Source organism: Thalia democratica, chromosome 4 (assembly GCF_965202585.1).
Source record: "Thalia democratica chromosome 4, ktThaDemo2.hap1.1, whole genome shotgun sequence".
NCBI lineage: Eukaryota > Metazoa > Chordata > Thaliacea > Salpida > Salpidae > Thalia > Thalia democratica.
Window position 1 is genome coordinate 53,419,929 of NC_139168.1, and position 19,986 is coordinate 53,439,914.

At 25.8% G+C, this 19,986-nt stretch overlaps 1 protein-coding gene across 1 annotated transcript in view; it reads right to left on the reverse strand.

Annotated features, from left to right (window-relative positions):
- Positions 1-19,782, reverse strand: part of LOC145833445 (sushi, von Willebrand factor type A, EGF and pentraxin domain-containing protein 1-like) — a 29,129-nt gene extending 9,347 nt beyond the window's left edge. Inside the window, exons 1-11 of the mRNA XM_082940621.1 lie at positions 19,700-19,782; positions 18,912-19,018; positions 18,491-18,658; positions 18,149-18,325; positions 17,358-17,486; positions 17,030-17,191; positions 7,809-7,918; positions 6,923-7,076; positions 6,525-6,710; positions 6,174-6,310; positions 601-764 (exon numbers count right to left, since the gene is read on the reverse strand). Coding sequence (XP_082796747.1) covers positions 601-764; positions 6,174-6,310; positions 6,525-6,710; positions 6,923-7,076; positions 7,809-7,918; positions 17,030-17,191; positions 17,358-17,486; positions 18,149-18,325; positions 18,491-18,658; positions 18,912-19,018; positions 19,700-19,782 — 1,577 coding nt within the window. The remainder of the gene's footprint in view (positions 1-600; positions 765-6,173; positions 6,311-6,524; positions 6,711-6,922; positions 7,077-7,808; positions 7,919-17,029; positions 17,192-17,357; positions 17,487-18,148; positions 18,326-18,490; positions 18,659-18,911; positions 19,019-19,699) is intronic.
- Positions 19,783-19,986: the final 204 nt, after the last annotated feature.

Sequence of the window (19,986 nt, forward strand, 5' to 3'; positions counted from 1 at the left end):
AAGTATAAACAAAATTTCTACACGTAATTTTTTCAAACTTTTTTACTTTATGTATCTTATAACTGATAGAAAAATAATTTAAACAAGTATTAAGTTTAAAAATAATTTGCACATAAAACAAATCTTTATTAGCCATAACTAGTTTAATTAATCAATATTTTGTTTTAAATTTGTAATTATATGTTTAGTAAATTAGTATAAGAATAATAATCTTTGAAAAATTATAGTAATAGTAAATGGTTTTATAAAGCTTATAACTCATAATTAGTGAGTTGTTGTTTTATATTTTATAAGCTAGGACCTATAAATAGAAAAAGGAGTACTATTTGAAAGCTTAATTTTTTTACAGTTATAACTTACAACAAAGCGTTTAAATTTTACTAGTAATTTTAATTAAATCATTACACCAATAAACTTATTTACAGAAGCTCGTATTTATCAAGTTTTTAATGGACGATACTTTGAAATTTTTAAGTTTATAATAAAACACAAATAAACATATTTAGTTTATTTATTTACATAAGTTAATACAACAACTGAAGCATACAATTTTTATTCAAACAATAATTTTATTTTTATTTTTATGCTGCCAATTTAAACCCGTTTTTAAGATAAATTTCAGCATTGCACTTAATTGGTTGACATTCAAAGTTTATTTTCTGCCATTTGGCTGATGATAAGCATTCAATCCTAGATGAGGTTATTAGTAAATCATCATCAGCTGTTGAGCTTATTTTGAATCCTTCTTTACATTTATATGAAACCTGATGAACAAACGCTATCAGTTTTTTGGGAACTTTATTGAATGAGGTATGCTTCAAAATAAGTAAAGCATAGTTATTTAAGTTTATAAAAAAAAATTAAATTGAGAATAAAAAATTTAAAATAAAAACTAATTCAAGCAGTTTTTTTTGTTTCTCTACAATTTTTAAACACTAGTTTCATTTATTATTTCAACTAATATCTAAAACTGGTATTACTTTGCTAAAATGCTTTAAATAGCAGCTTTATCAATGTAAACAAAACTTTTCTATAACATTATATATAATGAGCAGAACTAGTACAATAATAAAATTATTTAAAAATGTAAAAGTTCTACTTACTATATACTAATCTTTAAAACTAAATATAAAATAGAATAATATATGCGTATGAATTTTGTTTTCGATACTTATTACATAAGTTGTATGTATTAAAAAACTTAATCAAAAATTAATAAGACAAGTATATTAATAAAACAAACATATTAATTATTATAATAAACAAATGTAAAGCTTTAAGTTTGCAGGTTAGAGGGTAGTCAATAAATTTTTTAATACTCCTTCAAGTTTTACAAATTTTTATAAGTTTTCTTAATTAATTAAAAAAATTTTTAATTTTCTGAATTTCAATGTATATCTTTTCTTGCCCCGTTTTAGTTCAAATTTTAACTTATTTAAAAAAGTTGCTTATTTCAGGGTTCGTGCGCGAAATTTTTTTCATTTAGCCTGACAGAGACCATTTTAGCCTGACATTTTTGAAGTAAGAAAAATTCCCTTTAGAAGTCATTTTAGGTATTGGGGGGTCTTGACCAGTACTATTGTAGTCTTTGATTTCAACCAGCTTTATGTCAAAAATATTTTGAACTTTAAAAATATGCAAAAAGCAACTCATAGCTTAGTTAAAACTAAATAAAATAAGACTAAATTGTAAAAAATGTGATTTACCCCCCTATGCCCTTAAAATAACAAATTCAGTGATAAGTTTTATATCTATTCGATTACTAGTGTAAAAATTTAATTTATATTACTAAACACAATTGTTCAATTTAATTAAGCACTAAGTAAAAACATTACAACCATAAGACTTATAATAAAACGACGAGCATTGTCGTGTTTTATTAAAATTTAAAATGAAACACTTCCACATAACATGAATAAGTAACAAATGTTTTTTATAATATTTTGACTAATACTTAAAATTGGTACATAATTATAAATCCTAAACTCTAAATAAATACAATAATTGTTAATGTCGTTTCAGATTTAAAAAGCTTACACTTAAATTTAAAAAAAAATCTTCAATATTTTCTTTTTGTAAGCAAAAATGAATTGTACTTAAAATTTGTACTCCCACAAAATTTAGAACTTATATCTTAAAGCTAAGTTTTAGTGTTGTGAATACCTCTAATAACTTTAAACAAACAGTTAAATATATGAATAAACTGCTAAGAGTTTTAATTTAAAAAGTATTTGGTATAAAGCCCTTAAATTAGAGATTAAAACAGATCATCTACTCAAAACAAAAAAATGAATTTTTTTTTTAATTTTTTAGAGATTTAACAAAAGGTTTTAAGCATTTATATTTACAAATACTGACTGATTTTGTCTTTAATAACTAAATCTTTATTTATAAATAAATTCACATCTCAATTTAATCTGAAAAAAAAAATTCAATATTTTTTAATCAAAAATTTTTAAGCATTTGAACTGAGAAAAAATGAGATTCTCAAATTTTTGAATAAAAAAACTGATTTAGCCTGAAGTTTTTTAACTTTTTTGAAAAAAACTGATTTAGCCTGACGCGCACGAACCCTGTTATTTGTTGTAATTACTAAAACATTTCAAAGTGCTAAAATGTTTTGTTTTATTGAAACCTGCACTTTTTTTCATGAAGTTCTTGTTAATTAGCACTTGGAAACTTCTCTATTCGGTAGCCTAGATGTGGCAAAACGACTAGAGAAGTAGTTTTTTACTCGTAACGGACCGGGTTTATTAGATATAGACTTTCACATACCGTTTTTTGTAAACTTATATTGAAAAAAAGTTTTAATATGTGCTACAACAAACTTACAACCAAAATCTTTAAATTAGCACTGCAGTTCGTACTCAATCAATTTTTTATTACAATTGTTACTTTTTGTTGTCGTACTTTTTCAATATATTTTTAAGAACGATTTAATAATTGCAATTAGCAAATAAATAGTGAGCTGGACTTACTTTATAATGGACCGATTCCAGCTCACGGTCCGTAAGATAAAACCCCAAAGTTATTTTTTTTTGTAAATGTAAATTAAAAGGCATTTAATTTATTAAAAATTAAAACATGAAATTTTGAAGAAGATTGGTTATAAATTGTAGAACTTAAATTTTTATGGCTTTAATAATAAACTTAGGGTGCACGACTATTCAAATTCGGACAATTCGAATTCTTAAAAAAAAAATTGAAAGGACCACAACTAAAAAAGTAATGTATATTTGAAAAATATAAAAAATATATATGAAGGTCCTATTAATATCTACGAGCCATTTTTTTTTTAAACATTAAATAATTATTGAGATATGGCTTAAATAAATAAAAAAATATTGTTATTTTTAGTAGTTTTAAAATATCTGAAAAAATATTTTAGATTTTGCAAAAAATAAAAAGCGGCTTGTAGATATTAATAAGATCTACATATGTAATTTTTATTTAAAAAAAACTATGTTTTCAGAAAAATAGTTGTTCAACTATTTTTTAAGAACTTGAATTGTCGGAGTTTGAGTTCTCCGAATTTGAATTGTCACGTAAACATATACTTTTGATTAAAAAATAGTTTTTTATACTATAATTCGCACTTTGATTACAAAACAAGTTGGACTCACCAACTTTGACTTACTTTACTTCAAAAACTACTTAAAACTATGTTCAGAATGGCCAAACTGAATGAATGAACCTATTATAAAAGACCTTGTGCTTTACTTAAATATATTTGTTACTATATATGCGTTGTTACTATCATAGTTATTATAAAGCATATTTTGATTTCTCTGCTAGCCTATTATCAGGGTGGTCACTCGTTTTGACAAAAATTCTCCAGGTTTTCAAATTTTTTTCCGAGTTTTTCAGAATTACTTCCAGGTTTTTGAAATTACACTCATTTTTTGACCATTTTAGTCGTAAGCTATTCTTAAATAAAAAAAGTTGTTTTTTTATAGATTTAAACTTTTTAACAATACAGTACTACTATTATTTTATATTTGTTTTATTCTTTTGCAACTGGTACTATTATTTTAAATCAATTTCTTCAAAGTTCTTCTCGTAAGATTGTTCAAAAACTTTTATGTTGATATATACAGTAGACTACCGCTTAAGTACGCAAATTGAACCCGACCAAAAAGTGCGTACTTAGCACGGGTAGTGCGTACTCTTTGACGACATAGTATAATATGAAATTTAGTTGTTTGTTTTCTTTCTTACAGCTAGCCACATATTTTGTTTTGTTAGAGGGAAAGTACCAAACTACATTGTGTTTACCAAACATTTTCAAAACATCAATGTGTGTACATTTAAATTAAATTATGACTTTATTTTGTTGTATTTGTAGGTCTTTTTTAAATTTGTCATCTAGATTTATTTATTTTATAGCATTACAGCTCAAACATCATTATTCTTCTCACTTTTCTGCAACCACTACATAAGTGTTTAGTTTATTAACATTTAATAACAGGACTGTCACAATCTCAGGCCACTTAGACTACTCAGTATTACTCACCCTAGTTTAAAAGCTGTAAAACTCTCAGGCTAACTCAGCAGGTTTGCCATTCTACCTGGAAACTTTAAACAATCTGGAAAAACTTGATGATTGAAAATTAAGCAAAAAAACTGGAATTTTTTAGAAGTTCTAATATAACATCCTTTATTTTGATAAATAAATTTGTACATATAATGGCACAGTTAAAAATGTAGATTGAATTGTATTTTTAAAACTTTTATTTTTCTAGTTTTGTTAACATAGTTATTAAAATTTGCTCTACAATGTTCATTAGTTCAACATCAAGCAACTCACAGTGACACTAAATCTTTTAAATGCTGTATTTGTCCAGAAGGTAGATTTTCTAAACTAGCTCTTAAATTTGGTTTTTTAGTAAAAAAAAAAGTAAATTATTTTTTTGTTTTTCTGGATAAGTGCGTACTTAAGGCGGGGTGCGTACCAAAAAAAGTGCGTACTTAAGCGGTAGTCTACTGTAATATAAATGGCCATATTAACGCAAAAAAGCCCTCCGAATTCGCCCTCGGGGTAGCTAAAACTTGTTGTAAGATTTAGTTTTTTAATTTTTTATTATTATTTATCAACCTATTTAATCAAAAAAAATTAAAAATTTGCAACAACTAATATAAAGTGAAACAAAAATGAAAACAAGAACTTAAATAAACTTTATAAAGTATGAATGAATAAAGTTTATTATAACTTTCAATTTGTTTTGTATTTCTACTTGTTTCACTTAACACTAAACTTTTACAACAATTTTTTAGTGCAATTAAAATCGTAACATAGAAAAACTTTATTATCTCCTGTAAAATACAATGAAATTTTATGAAAACAGTAAACTAAATATTGAATTACATACCAATCTTTTTGCCTTGATGACTGAATATAAATACATGTTACTAATTAAAAACTTGCATATACTTTTTTAAGTCTATAAATGATAAAATATAGAATTTTTATTATAAAAAAGTTGTTAAAAAACTAAAATTTTAAAAAAATAAGGTTTTTTAACAACTCTTGTACAAAATTCCAGGTTTTTTTCAAACTTTCCCAATTTCCAATTTTTTCTGTTTTTTTATTTGCCTATGCTGTCAAATTCCAGGCTTTTTGGGCAACCTGTATGTTAAGCTGTAAATAATATTTATGTTAGCTAAAGTAAAAATAAACAAAATTAAGTACGATCCCCTATAGCCTAACTTAGTATAATTTCATAATTCAAGAAATGAATTTAAAAAGAAAAATTATAAATTTTAGAAATAATGCTTTTATACAGTTCAAAGATGTTTAAAATCTTATAATGCTGAATGGTTTAAAAAAATGTATTATATTCAATGTTTCTCACCTAGATCTTAAATTATCATAATATTCCAGGATTCAATAAATTTTAGCCATCCTGTCGATATAACTAGAGCTAACTTAATGGGTAGTACAGCTAGAGCTAGACCATTATTACCTTTTATAATCTATACAGTACCAACAACAGAATAAAAATAACACCAAATGTACGAGTGAGTAAAAACTTGAAAAACTATTAGTTTTGTTTGTTGTTTAACTATATTCTCAAAAACATAAATTGCATACGTGTTAACTGATAATTAAGTTATGTAAAAAACCGCTAATTATATTAGCATTACACACTAATATTTGATTTAGAACACCTAACCTTCGACATATAAGTAGTACTAGTGTAATTTGCAAAAGCATGTTTCAAAATACTAGGTTCGCTACAATCTTTTGGTAAACAACTCCATTTAACATTAGACCAATTACCGTCTTTTTCACAACTTATTATACCGTTACCTGTGTATATAAAAAACTATGTTTCTTCTATATAAATATAACAATATTGCTTGCTGATGACGGTTTTGAAAGAAATTCTAGTAATAATCAAGTTAAAAAAAGGCTTATTAATTTTTTATGAAGTATGTTTATGTAAATTCTAAATAAATAAACTTAAGGTATAAGATAAAAACTAATACAAATAGTAAAAGTTAAGTTAAAGGTAAAGTTAAACCTTCAAGGTAGTATCCAACGTTGCATTCATAGTTAAGTTTCGTTAGATAAAAAGTCGATTGATTACTATTTTTCAGAGTAGCATGATTTACAAGTGGATGTAGTCCACAATTCTTTGGTAGGCACCTAATTGGTCCTGGCGACCACTTTTTGTTCGATTGGCAGGTTACAGTTGAACGTACAATGTCTATTGAAATAAAAACTATAAATTTAATAGCAAAATACGAACTAAGTTAAGACTAAACAAATTAAACATTTTCAATGTAAATATTAAAATTCTAGCTACCAGATATTAATATAAACGTTTATGTATAAATAATTGTATTACTAGTTTTTATATAGTTGTAAACTAAGTAGTTAGACTAGCATAGAACTTAAAAGTATAATTGTAATTTTTACCTTCTTCATTCAGATAATAACCGTCATAGCAAATATAAACTGCTTGATCCAAGTACACATTACTGCCTTTGGTCCTGTATAACCCGTCGTAAATAGGCGGAGGAACCCCGCATGATATTGGCTTGCAAGTAGGGAGGTTTCCCTTATACGTACCCTTAAGAGTTGCATTGAAAGAAAAATTTAGCTATTGCTAATATTACTAAGAAAATTTAAAATCAACTTTTTCAAATTTAATGTTACTTCAATTAGATCAATAACTACCGTATGTAAAATAAAATTAAAGTAAAGAATATTTTCTTAATTTTGTCTGTTTACAAAGACTTTAAATAATACAAGTATTCAAAATGTGCTTTATTAACCGAAATATTTTAATGAGCTGACTTAAACACTATTAAAAAAAGCTTACAATTTTCATTTTCTAATAAAATATAAAAAACATTAAAAATATTGAGTATAAAAGTAGAGTTATCTTTATAACAAGTAGAACAAGCAAAAATTAACTTTATTACAATAGTTGTACATTTCATCTTAAACAATATTTAGCTATAAATTGCAATGTCTAGAAAAAAAATTGTGATTAAGCAAGTTAAGAACTAGTCGATTAGTTTTCATTTAATTAACCTTCATATCTCCTCTCTCTGATGTGCAAGCAACGGTGTAATTTTCATTTACATGATAACCTTCGTGACAATTGTAAAAAACTAAATCACTATGGTAATGAATGACATCATTATAGTAGCCATTTTCTATACTTAATGGCGTTGCACATCGGACCTTTATATTTCATATTGTTCTTTAAATATATAAACAACTGCAAACTTTAAGTCCAAAATATAAACATATAATGTTTTCCCAGTGTTATAAACATATTACTATATCTTATTACCTTGATACAGTTAGGTTTTACACCATTGAGTTTTTGAGTTGTCATGTTTTTGTACAACCACTTTCCATTTTCACTGCACCTAGACAATGTTGATCCAGACAACCAATAACCTGTTAGAATAAATGCAATTTGTATATTAAGGATATTATTTTTTGTAAGTACTAGTTGCATATTTTTGTATCAGAAGGTATTATAAATATATTTTAAAAAACTAAAAGAGAATAAAAGTGTATATAATACATTTTTTTATTATCAAGAGATTTTTTTGAACTATATTTGAAATATATTTGAATTTACTTACGGTTAATGCTAAAAAAGAATCTTTCGATAGATAATTTGGTGAAAACGTTTACTTTCTATCAAAAAAATAGTTTTCTGAGACGTTACAACAAAATTTACTTATTCTATGAATGTAAACAAAAACGTTCGAAAAAATATCATGCTTAAACTCGCTTATCGACTATTCGAATTCTCTTAAGTGACCACATCTCTAAAATTTAACTAAATTTGAAAAATAATAATGCTCATGTAGGTCTAACTAATAAACGAACAACGGTAAAAAAATCATAAAAACTAAAACTAAATTACAAATTCATAACTACTAAGAATAGGCAGATTGAAGTAAGTTTTATTCTGTTGCCAATATCTAAGAAAAAAATAAACAAAATGCTCATGTTGGTATAGTTATTAATAATCCTAAGATAATATGTTAATGTTTTTTAAACATTTATTACAACACGTAATTAACAATAACTAACTACTTTCAAATTTGAAATGTCGGAATTTAAATTTACTTACTTTTAACTCAGTGGTCGGAAAACTCCGGTACGCACTGAAAAACGCTGCGGTCAGCGATGTACTTTTCGAGTAAAATACACTTAAAAAAAGAAAAAAAAAAGTGGTAAAACCATACAATTAGGCTGTTAATTTTATATTTCTAAATAACTAGTTCTTTATTATTATAGGTTATAACAGATTTGGTTTGAAATAGTGTTTTTATTCTGGTTACTAAAAACTATCTTTTTAAGTAATAAAGTATTTTATAGTTTAGTTTACTATAAATTAATATTTTTATATTGTAATTTGCTGCAAATCAAACAACTCAAAGTTCTATAATTAATTAGCTTTAAAAATATTTTTGTATAACTTCCATTTATTTTGTTCATAAGTTTTTTCAGATTTATTTGTAACAACTGATGATCTCTTATATCCCAGTATAAGAGTGAAACATTGTTTTGTTTATAACAAAACTGCAAAAATAAAAAATCAATTTATGTTAATTTAAAAAAGTACGACCCGCAAAAAAGTTGTTTTGATACAGTTCGGCCCGCAAGCCACTTTTTCTAGAAAACTTTGTCAGCTATAAATACAAGGCTGTCAACCGCTACTGTAACTAAAATGTAACAAAACTATTTTTTTAATAAAACTTCTTAAAATTTTGCTATCTAAAAATTTATGATCAAATCAGAAGTATATAATTAAAAAAAAAACTACACCAAAATTATTTGTTTGTATTTTAGTTTTACTTAATTAACATTTTTAACAGGTTTTATGATCTTCTTCTAGATTTTCTGAATTCCTCCCCATATACCTGGTTTTATTACAAGTTTTTTAAAGTATTTTTTTTTTTCAAATCTCTAATTTTAAATTGAAAATAAACTAAAGTAACACTATGTTAAGCTAACTATATTATCATATTTTTTTTGTTGCTTAGATCATTTGATTAAGTTAGTTGCCCTTCTCTCAAATCATCTTAAATAGCTACAAATTTACGACTTCGTTAAGGCCATATGGGGGGTAAATCACTTATTTTACAACTTGTAAAAAGTACTAAGCTACAATTTTACAGATTTTTAAAAGTCAATTTTTTTGAGATATAGTTGGTTTAAGTTAGAGAGTAATTGAAATTGAAGAGCTACACTAAAATTATTTGTTTGTATTTAAGTTTTACTTAATTAATATTTTTAACAGGTTTTATCTTTTTTTCTAGGTTTTCTGAATTCCTCAACTTGTTTTTAAGGTATAGTTGGTTTAAGTCAGAGAGTACAATAGGTTCCTTATGGGAGAAGAAACTAAAACAGCGAACAAGTAGAAATCAATAAAAATCTACTCCTCCTATGTTTTTTGTGATAAATACCTCAAATTTTCGGAAATTAACCTATGCAATATTTAGAAAAATATGTCATAACTAAACGATAAAAACTTTATGACAAAAAATTTAAAAAAAAAGTTTTTTTGTTTTAGTTTTCTCCTCCTATAAGGAACCAATTGTACTCTCCGGCTTTAAACGAATATATCTCAAAAATTATCTTGAATTTTTAAAATCTGTAAAATGCAGATTTTAGCTTAGTTAAAACTCTAAAAATTAAGATAAGGTTGTGAAAAAAGTGATTAAAACCAAACTAAAGTTAACCAACGATAAAAACTAACAACAAAAATTAAAAGCATTTTAGCTAATTTTTAAAATCTACTTATGATATTAATGTTATTTTATATTCGTTAGAATTCATTGTTTTAATTACAATGTAATTTTATTTCAGTTTCAATTCAGTTAAATTTAGTAAGATACAATTTTTGATAAACCTTACTTGAAAATACTTAAATAAATGATAATGAAATGTGTTTTGTTATATTGTCTAAATAAGTTATCTACCGGAAAAAAGTTGTTCAAAAATAAAATAAGAAACGAAATACTAGTACTAATAGCACAATTTTTTATTTATCTGTGTTAAATCTGAAAATAGTAAATAATTAAGGAAAATTATGTCTCAATTTTTTGATCTACAATTTAATAAATGCTGCTTTAAAAAATAAGCCCACGCATTATAAAAGTCAGAGCTTAGAGGTCGCTTGGATGGGGCTTACATACTAGATGTATTTACTGCTTTTGTATATCGGTTACTCCTACTGAAGTCAGAAATCAGTTACGAAAAACGGTCACTTCATGCGTTTCAACGTTTTACTATTCAAAACAATTTGAAAGCTAACTCGTTCTGAATTCAGTGTTTAGATTTGAGAAAACTGTTTTTATACATGTAACGACTTAAGACTGTCTTGGTTGAGACAAAGTTGTACAAAACAGAAGAAAAGTCGGTATTTTCAATGCCCTTTGCAGCTTATGACCCCAGAACTTCTCAAATGGCCTACTTTGGGAAACCCTGGCGTACTCTGTTTCAATCAAACGAAATCTAGCTCTGTCGTGTCAGTCTTCAAATGGTTAAGATAAATCTTTGCTCTCCCAAGTACTTTTTGCTTTTGGAAAAGTGTAAGGTATTATTCCTTTTATACCTTGTAGAGAAGCAGTTTGAGATCATTAACAAAATTCTTATTGAGGTCACACTTACATACTATATTTAGCCATATGCGTTGCAGATCTCTCCTTAACTCATTGACATTTTTAATATTATTATATGATCGAAGATGGCGACGTCTTTTATTACTAAGACTGTTTTAGAATATACCAAAATCCTCAAACCTTTTAATAATACTATAAACTGCATATTTGACCACCTTCAGTAGCTTAATAATCTCTAAATTTGTTCTTACGGCACAATGAAGCTGAACTAATACTTCTTTCACGTTCATTTGAAAAAACTTAAAAAAAAATTACTAGGACAAATAGTTACACTAAATGCTACTCTAATTTGTAAATGAAAATTTTATTTATTTTTAGGTTGGAAAAAAGACCTAGGTCTTCTGCTTAAACTGTTTATACATTATAATATTTCTTTTGTTTGTATAGAGTCAAAATGTTTTAATGCAACTTAAATGTTGCAGAGCTTAAAACATAGTTTAAATAAAAGAAAACTATTTATTAATCTTGCTGACAATTTTTTCGCTGCGTTTTGCAGCAATAACTAATACCTTTTTTTTGATAATTGCTCCAAATGGATGTAAAAAATATAAGCATTAACAATAATAAGTTGTTGCTTATTCAAGATACTTTTATATATGAACTAAATTTATTTTTACTTTTATATGTGTTTTGCATTAAATAATAAACAATTATGTTTCTTAGTAGTTACTTATAAATAATCAATCAACATTACGGTATAAAATAACTTTTTGTAAGTACAATTTTTATAAGTTATGGTTTTGTAACAATTTCAAGTTCTATAAGTTTCACAAATACAGCATTTAAGAGTTATAATAAGTTTAATAAACCATTTTTTTTCTCTGATGAGACGCATTTAAGTATTGAAATAGCTGTAAGCAAATTTGAAAATACTTTTTCGTATGATAAATATAAATCATTATAAGTTTTTTCATTAGTTAACAACAGTAAAATTTGAATCATTTATCTTTCCCATTAACGTGAGTTGTTTGTTTATATTATGATTTGTTGTTTTGTTGTGTAATTTAGCTTACTTTACTTATTTTAGACTTAATAATCACAAATATTATATAGTTTTATAACAGTCGGATTTAATATTAAGTATTTTACCTATTATTAGCTATTATCTGTAAAAAATATTTTGTTTTAATGAAAACATGTATACACCTACTTTATTCTATGCTTCTATTCTTTCATTACAGTAATTATTTTTTTACAGAACCCAGTTGAAGTGTGTTGATTCGTTAAGACACAGAAACATATGTTGGTACAATAAAGGAAGATTACTGTACAATTTTTTTTTTATAAATCATTATGTGTATGTTTATTTTTAGCATTATATGTAACTAATTTTATTTAACAGTTTTGTAAAAAACATTTGATTTTTGTTATGAAACTACTATTTATTCGAACATATATCGTTATATGCAGTGTTACAAAGCTTTTACTTGGTGTTAATTTATTAGTTAAAACATTGTAGTAATTAAATACAATTTCGATTTGCATACACATCTATTTTAATAATAGACTATGGCACATTTATTATTTTTATTGAACGACAAAAAACGCTCAAAACGTTTAGTCAAAAGACTTGGTGTACAAAAAACCTTTCGGTTATCGAGTCATACACCAGAACAGTTTAACGTCATGCCCATACTAAAACATGTAAAACCTTTAATTTAATTTTAACCTGTAAAAACTAACATTTAAAATATTTTATAAGTATTTAATTATAAGTAATAGCTATATACTTAAGTTATTATTACACAGTTAAAAGAAAATTTAAAGTTTGTTTATTCTAATATAAAACTAATGTTCCGATAAGCGTTCTGGAGATTTTATAAGTTACAGACCAGATATAACATACAAGTACTTTGTTGACCACTGTTTTTTTCTAAAATATCTTTAAAAACGGAATTTTTTATTAGATAAGAAACTTTTACTAAAGAAAACTGAAACTAGCCCAATACCTTCTTTTTTGTTAAGTTTACAAAATTTAATTTTCTTCGTATTTTTAAGTAATAAATAAGACGCTGGTCGAATAACTTAGCTTAGAGAGTCGGATCTAGCCCAAGGGTCGTGGCGTACCAACCTCTGGTCTAGAAGAAAAGTAAAATATCTAAAGTACTAGTAATCTGATATTTTAGATTATAAAACAATAACATAAAAAATGTCTTTTAAATAACCTAAATCACACTGATAATAAGCTAAAGACATGAACTCTTCAGATTCATAAAAAACTGCTCCATTGACTATTTTTGAAGGCTCACCACAAATTAAAGGTTTACAAACCGGCAAATCAAAATCCCAAAATCCGTTTGATTTACACGTTATTTTACTTTTTCCGACTAAATTGTATCTAAAAAATGTCAAAAATTACTAAAAAATCTAACTTTAAAAACATCACAAAGAACAAATACTTAACCCTTCAATGCAAGTATACACAATAGATGATCCATATGTTGTGCCATTAGCTACTTGTTCTGAAAACTCCAAGTTAGGTAATCTTCCACAATCTTTTATCTCACATGTAGGTTTTGATCTAGTTTGTACAAGTAATGTAATAGAAAATAAAGGTCTTACTGTTAAGTATCTATATAATATAATATAATATTAGTCTATAAAGTAAAAATAAAAAGATATAAAAATTTATAGTTTAAGTATAGTAATACTATTCCAATGTTTGTTTAAAGTTACTTATCAAATTCTGCATTTTCTGTGCACGTCAGGGTGTCATCTCCTATCAAGTCAAAACCTTTATTGCAAAAAAATCTAGCTTGATCACCAAATTTGAAAACACCATCAAAAACACCAGCTACCTGTTTAAATCCATTTGTAATTAAAACTTAAAAACGAAGTCAAACTGATAACGTGTTGTTGTAAGCATATCTGCTTTCTCGTGCTAAAGAAATTTGTTACACACGCGAAAACCGCGGAAACGGTATAAAAAGCCTAACACCGCGAGAGAAGCGTAGTTAGTTATTGGCCATTGCTTTAGATTCTTGACCTCGCGTACATTTGGATTTTTAGCAGAGCGCTTTTCGACTTTACGTCGATAAGCGTGCATTACTGATTTTGTTCAACATAACATTTTTTTTTTTTCAGCGTTTTTTTTTAATGATCTTATTTTGTTTATATTGTAAAATGAATTGTAAGTGCTAATGCGCATTTGTTTACAGACAACAGTTTAATCTAGTTAATCTACTAAGTTATATTTCTAATATTTATTTAGTAAACTAGAATATAGTAAGGTTTTTATAAAACAGACTTAAAAGTGTCAAATAGTTAATTTAACTCGTTCAGTAGTACTAATCTCTGACACTGACTATGAGCACTAGCAGTAAGAAATCAATACCTTTTTCAGTCTCTAGCCTTTCGAAGCTAGTGACTAAGCACACTATGCGTGTGCAGATGGCTGAAAAAGCTTTGGATGCTAATAAAAATAGTCAAGCATGTAATCCTGAGCTGACTAACATATCAGACAGACACAATAAACTGTCAGACGAACTAAATATGTTAGTATTAAAAGCTGAGAGATATATAGTCAATTATAATTACTTGTGAATTTTCAGGAGCAGAAATTTCTCCGCAAACCACTCTAGTACATTCTGGATACAAACTCCATAAAGAAGTTTCCTGTTAGGTTATATTTATGATTTCTTTATTAAATATAGAGTTTAGTATACCAGTTTTAGCATATTAGTATAAAAATAGAGTTAGTTTTAGTAAAAAAATACTGTAACAAAATGATGAATAAAAATTTGCTTTTCCTACTCTTATTTTAACTAGATTTGCTATTAACAATGCACTTAAAAGCTTACTTACGAATTTATTGATAAACGCATAATATTTTATGTTATTTTATTTTAGGTTTGTTTCAAGTTAAGCTCACTCACAACATTCTAAAAGGAACAAAATTTAAAAACAAAAACTTGCTAACAATATAATAAAAGTTTTTAAATTATTAGAGTTGTAAAAACTACATTCCTCTTTTTACAAGAAGAAATAAATGGAAAAAAGCTATTTTTTTTAGAAAAAATTATATACATTATTGGATAGTACCAGTATTATCAATTGTTCATTTAAAACTTAAAAAAATATTATTTAAAAAATTGATTCATGTTTATAACTTTTTTCTGCACTAATTTATAACCAAAAATTTTTGACATTTGTCTTATGTTTTTAAATTTGACGCAACCTATACCATGATCAGAAGTTGTTTTTTTCAAATACTCTTTTACTCTTTTAAATGGTGGTTTTAATGCGTGTACAACATATTAGATGCTTAAACTCTTTAAGGGTATGCATCTAGAACAGGGTTTTCCAAAGTTAGCCATACGGTCCCCTTGGGAGCCATAAGCAGCAAAGGGACCAAGGGGGGAATTAGTAGTAAAGGAGATATGTCGCCATAATTCGAAAATCACTAAATATTGATGGTGAAGAGCATAAAAAAAAGAGATCTTAGGTGTATTAAAGGTAATTTTGAAATTTAATAGATATTTTTGGAAAATTTCCGCAACTTAGCAGGGCCATAAGCTGTAAAAGTGGGAGCCAGAATTAGAAACTTACACTAGATATTCTATAGTTGATGGTAAAGAACAAAAAAAATATTATATGTATTTAAAAGTAGTTTTTTTTAGAATTCTTGTCGGAAAGGGTTATAGCTTTTTTTAATTTCTTTAAAGGTAACCTCCTGAAAAAAAGTTTGAGAAACCTTGATCTACAATATTTATATGAATACTTATAATATTTTATTTTAATTTTTAGACTATTGTAAACTGTGGTATTGAAACCGACTTTAAAGTTCTGGATATATTCAGTGATTAATTTTTTTTAGGTTCTTATTTTAATCAATATTTAATTTTTCTACATAACAAAACTCAATGGTATTATTTACTAGGATTGTTTGTTTTTATTTAATTTATTTTCATGTACCTTATTATTTATTTTTATTTCATTATATTTTTATATATTGAATTGGATAATTGTTGTTTAAAAATCATTTTCAACTTTAAGATTTTAAACTTTAAATTGTGTAACTTTTACAAACTGTTCTCGTTTAATCAAAAATCCATAAAATTAAAGATTTTGTTTAATACTATCGGTGCCATTGAATTGAATTTAAAATGACATCAATAACAATTTACATTGTAACTGAGTGGTATTTATTTGCTACGCAGTTCTTATGGAAAATCAGTAAACTAATGTACTTTATATGGCTTCTGGTGTTAGTTGTTAAAAAAAATAGCTACTCCAAATATACAGAATATACCATCGTAGATATCTTACATGGTTTATTTTATCTTCATTACTAGATAAATATTAATATTGAGGTCAAATGATAACCAACTCTAAACCATCCGCTGTATTTAAAACTTTTTAATAAATTAAAAATTAACTCTGAATTACTGATTTTATTAACTCAATAATATTTTATATGTCTTCTGTGTTTAGCTGAAATCTTATTTAAAGGAACTTTTTTAAACTGTGAAAAATATTTAAACCAATTCAAAATAAGTCATTATTTTTATAAATTGAATATTTTCAAATAACTCTTTATTTTTTTAAAGCTGTAATATTACGATTAAAGAATTTGATAATTTCTTACTAATTAACTGATAAAAAAAAACACTAACTTACATTAAAGTATTCTTACTTATAATTACAATCTATGTAAAAAAATTAGTAATCGTCGAAGTTATCTAAAATATTAAATGATTCTACTGCATTTACCGATAAAACCTAATTTATATAAATATAGTAAAGCTTTTTTAACTAACCAAACACTCAATCGTTAAGAGTTCATTTATTTCTTTATATCCTATGTTGCATTGATACTCTATTTTAGTTTGGAAAGTAGTTTTTTTAACCTTGTTTAGAATAAAACCATTTAATATTGTTTCCGGTTGTCTACAATCAACTGGAACACATACTGGCTTTTTACTAGACCATTCACCGTTAGCTTGGCAAATAATGGAGCTATTTCCAACCAAATTGTAACCTGCATCACACTGATACATTCGTTTAGAATTGAATACAAAAGATTCTCCTGTCAAAGTAAAACTTAAAGTGTGTTTACAGTATGCCATAACACTTACTTAAAACAGAAAATTGTTTAGGAAAAAAAACATAAAGGTTGTTTTCTTAGTTATTGTACACACTTAAAAAAATAATAGTTAGGTTCAAAAATTAATTCAAACAAAACGATTGAAAACCTTGAACGTATCCATTTACCAATTCACTATTATCACCGCAATTAACTGGTAAGCATTTAGGTGCTACAAACTGCCATTTTCCAGTTTCAATACATTCAATAACCGCCTCACCATCAATGTAGTATCCATCTAAACAATGGTATACCACTATAGATTTAAACAAAGTACTCTCCGCTTCAAAACTGCCGTTTTCTACTTCTAATGGCTTTCCGCAGTTTTTTGGTTGGCAAAAGGGTACTGTACTATTCCATTGTTCTATGAAAAAAATTTGAAAATTATTTTAAAGAAAACAGTTCATGCGTTAGAAGTATGTAATAAAGATTCTACCTTAATTTATAAACAATACAAGCACTAGACTCAAGCTCACGACTGAGACAACATTTATTTTTACGTATCACTTATTTATTATTTCAACATTTACTAGTTTTAATTTTCGAACTTAAAAGAGTTCTGTTTACAATCTATCTAATTATGTAGAAAAAATACATTATTTATAACACTCATGTAAGTAAAAAGTATTGTTTTGCTACAGCTGACAAAACCGAACTATTGCTTCTAGTTTAAAGTTATAAAAAACTTTTCAAAAAGGTTTGTTTTATTACTGTTTTTCAGAAGAAAATTTACATATAAATAAAAATGTTCAAAATATAGGTTTAATCGTTTGCTAACAAAAGATCCTAGTGAAGTAACTTCACTGGAATATAAATAAAAATTATCTAACATTTTTTTTTATAAAAAGTTGACAAGTTTATGTATATAAGTTAAGTTTACAACTATATTTGATGACGAACGTTCAGAAGTGCAAGTTACAATTGAATTTCCAACAAGATAGTATCCAGGATTGCACGTATACGTTACGAGACCATCTAAATAATGATATAAACCAGTATAAAAACCATTTTGAGGTGAAAGTGGCTCTCCACAATAAGCTGGTTCGCAAATCGGTACCTCTTCATGAGACCATTTACCTGCTCGTTGATTTATAAGTAGTTGTAGTATTGTTATAATTGAAGTTTTTCTTTAGTCTTAAATCTAATTAGGTTAAAGATGTGTAAAAAAATTAAATAGTATAAACATCATATGTTTAAATTTTACAGACTGTTATATATACTTTAATTTTTTAATTAAAAAACCTTCACTAGTACATTGTACAACAAAGTTTTCTTTTGGATAATACCCATGTTCACATTTATATAATAATTTGCTCCCTAAGGTGGTTGTTTTATCTCCTGATACTTGCTGGTTGATGTTAACGTTCGGTTTTTCTCCACAGTCTTTAGGTACACAAGTAGGTACGGGAGCTATATTAAGTATAAGTAAATAGTACAACTAAAAAAAAGTATTCTGTTTTTATTTTCTAAAAAACCAAATTAATTTATAATTTTAAAGGTTACTTTTCAGTTACAGCCATCGCATAAAATTAACAGCTAATAATGAATATATTACATTGTAGGTTTATTAAGTTCTAGCTGCTAATTTTAGCAAAGTAAAGTACTGAAAAAATTAATCATTGATATGCATAAAATTAACAATCTAAAGTATTGTTATTAAAACCTGAAAAACTAGAATTTGCTAGGCAGGAAATATTCATTTCTTCTGCAAAACTTTCATAACCTACTTCACAGCTAAAAGATATTTTGGTCTCAAATGGTAATATATCACTGCAAAAAAAAAAAGAACTAGTATTTAATACAGTGTAATTATAAAAAACTTGAAACAGGTTACAAGACAATTTGATTCTTATAAAAATTTTCAAGAGGCCACATCACAAATATTTATCTAAAATTTTAATAAAATAATTTAAGTACCGTTAAGTCTCTTAAATAAGATTAAAATGAAAAAAAAATAAAAATAATAAAAAAGATGATACACCATTAATACAAAATAGTCTAGTAACTTTCCAAATTTGTTCTAAACACGCCTTAAAACAAAAATAAAATTTTAAAATAGATAAAAGCCTACAATAAGGTCTAGTTGATAAGATTATAAGGGTAAAAAAACTGTTATAAGAGCTAAATAAAAAACTCAGAATTATCATAACCTAAAATAATAGAATTTGAGTTGTCAGAGTTTTAATTGATGTGTACCCCTAAAAACTATGTAGATGTATATTCTATTTGAAGATACATAAAATCTTAAATAAAAACAAATTATACAGTAATCTTCCTTTATTCTACCTACTAAGATTACTGTATAATTTGGTTTTATTTATATTCCAGTGAAGTTACTTCACTAGGATCTTTTGTTAGCAAACAATTAAACCTAAATTTTGAACAGTTAAAATCTTAAATATCATTTTTAGAATAAAAACAGTAAAAATATAACTTTTTATCATAACTAACAGCTCTCTGAGTTTTTTACTTTCAGATATAGATTCTGAATCCCCAGGAATGTATGTTATGTCATAAAACAAATGGTCATTCATATAGATTTTTTTACAATTTGTTCGAATGCATAATGGTAAGGTCGAGACGTCATCATTAGTCTTCCACAAACCGTCACTATGGCAGTTAAGTATATTGGTCCCATTGCTAATAAATCCCTCATCACATCTAAATTTTTTTAAAGTTTTGAAAACACTTTTAAGTTAAACTTAAGTTTTTTTTTTGCTAACAAAATTAATTAAGTT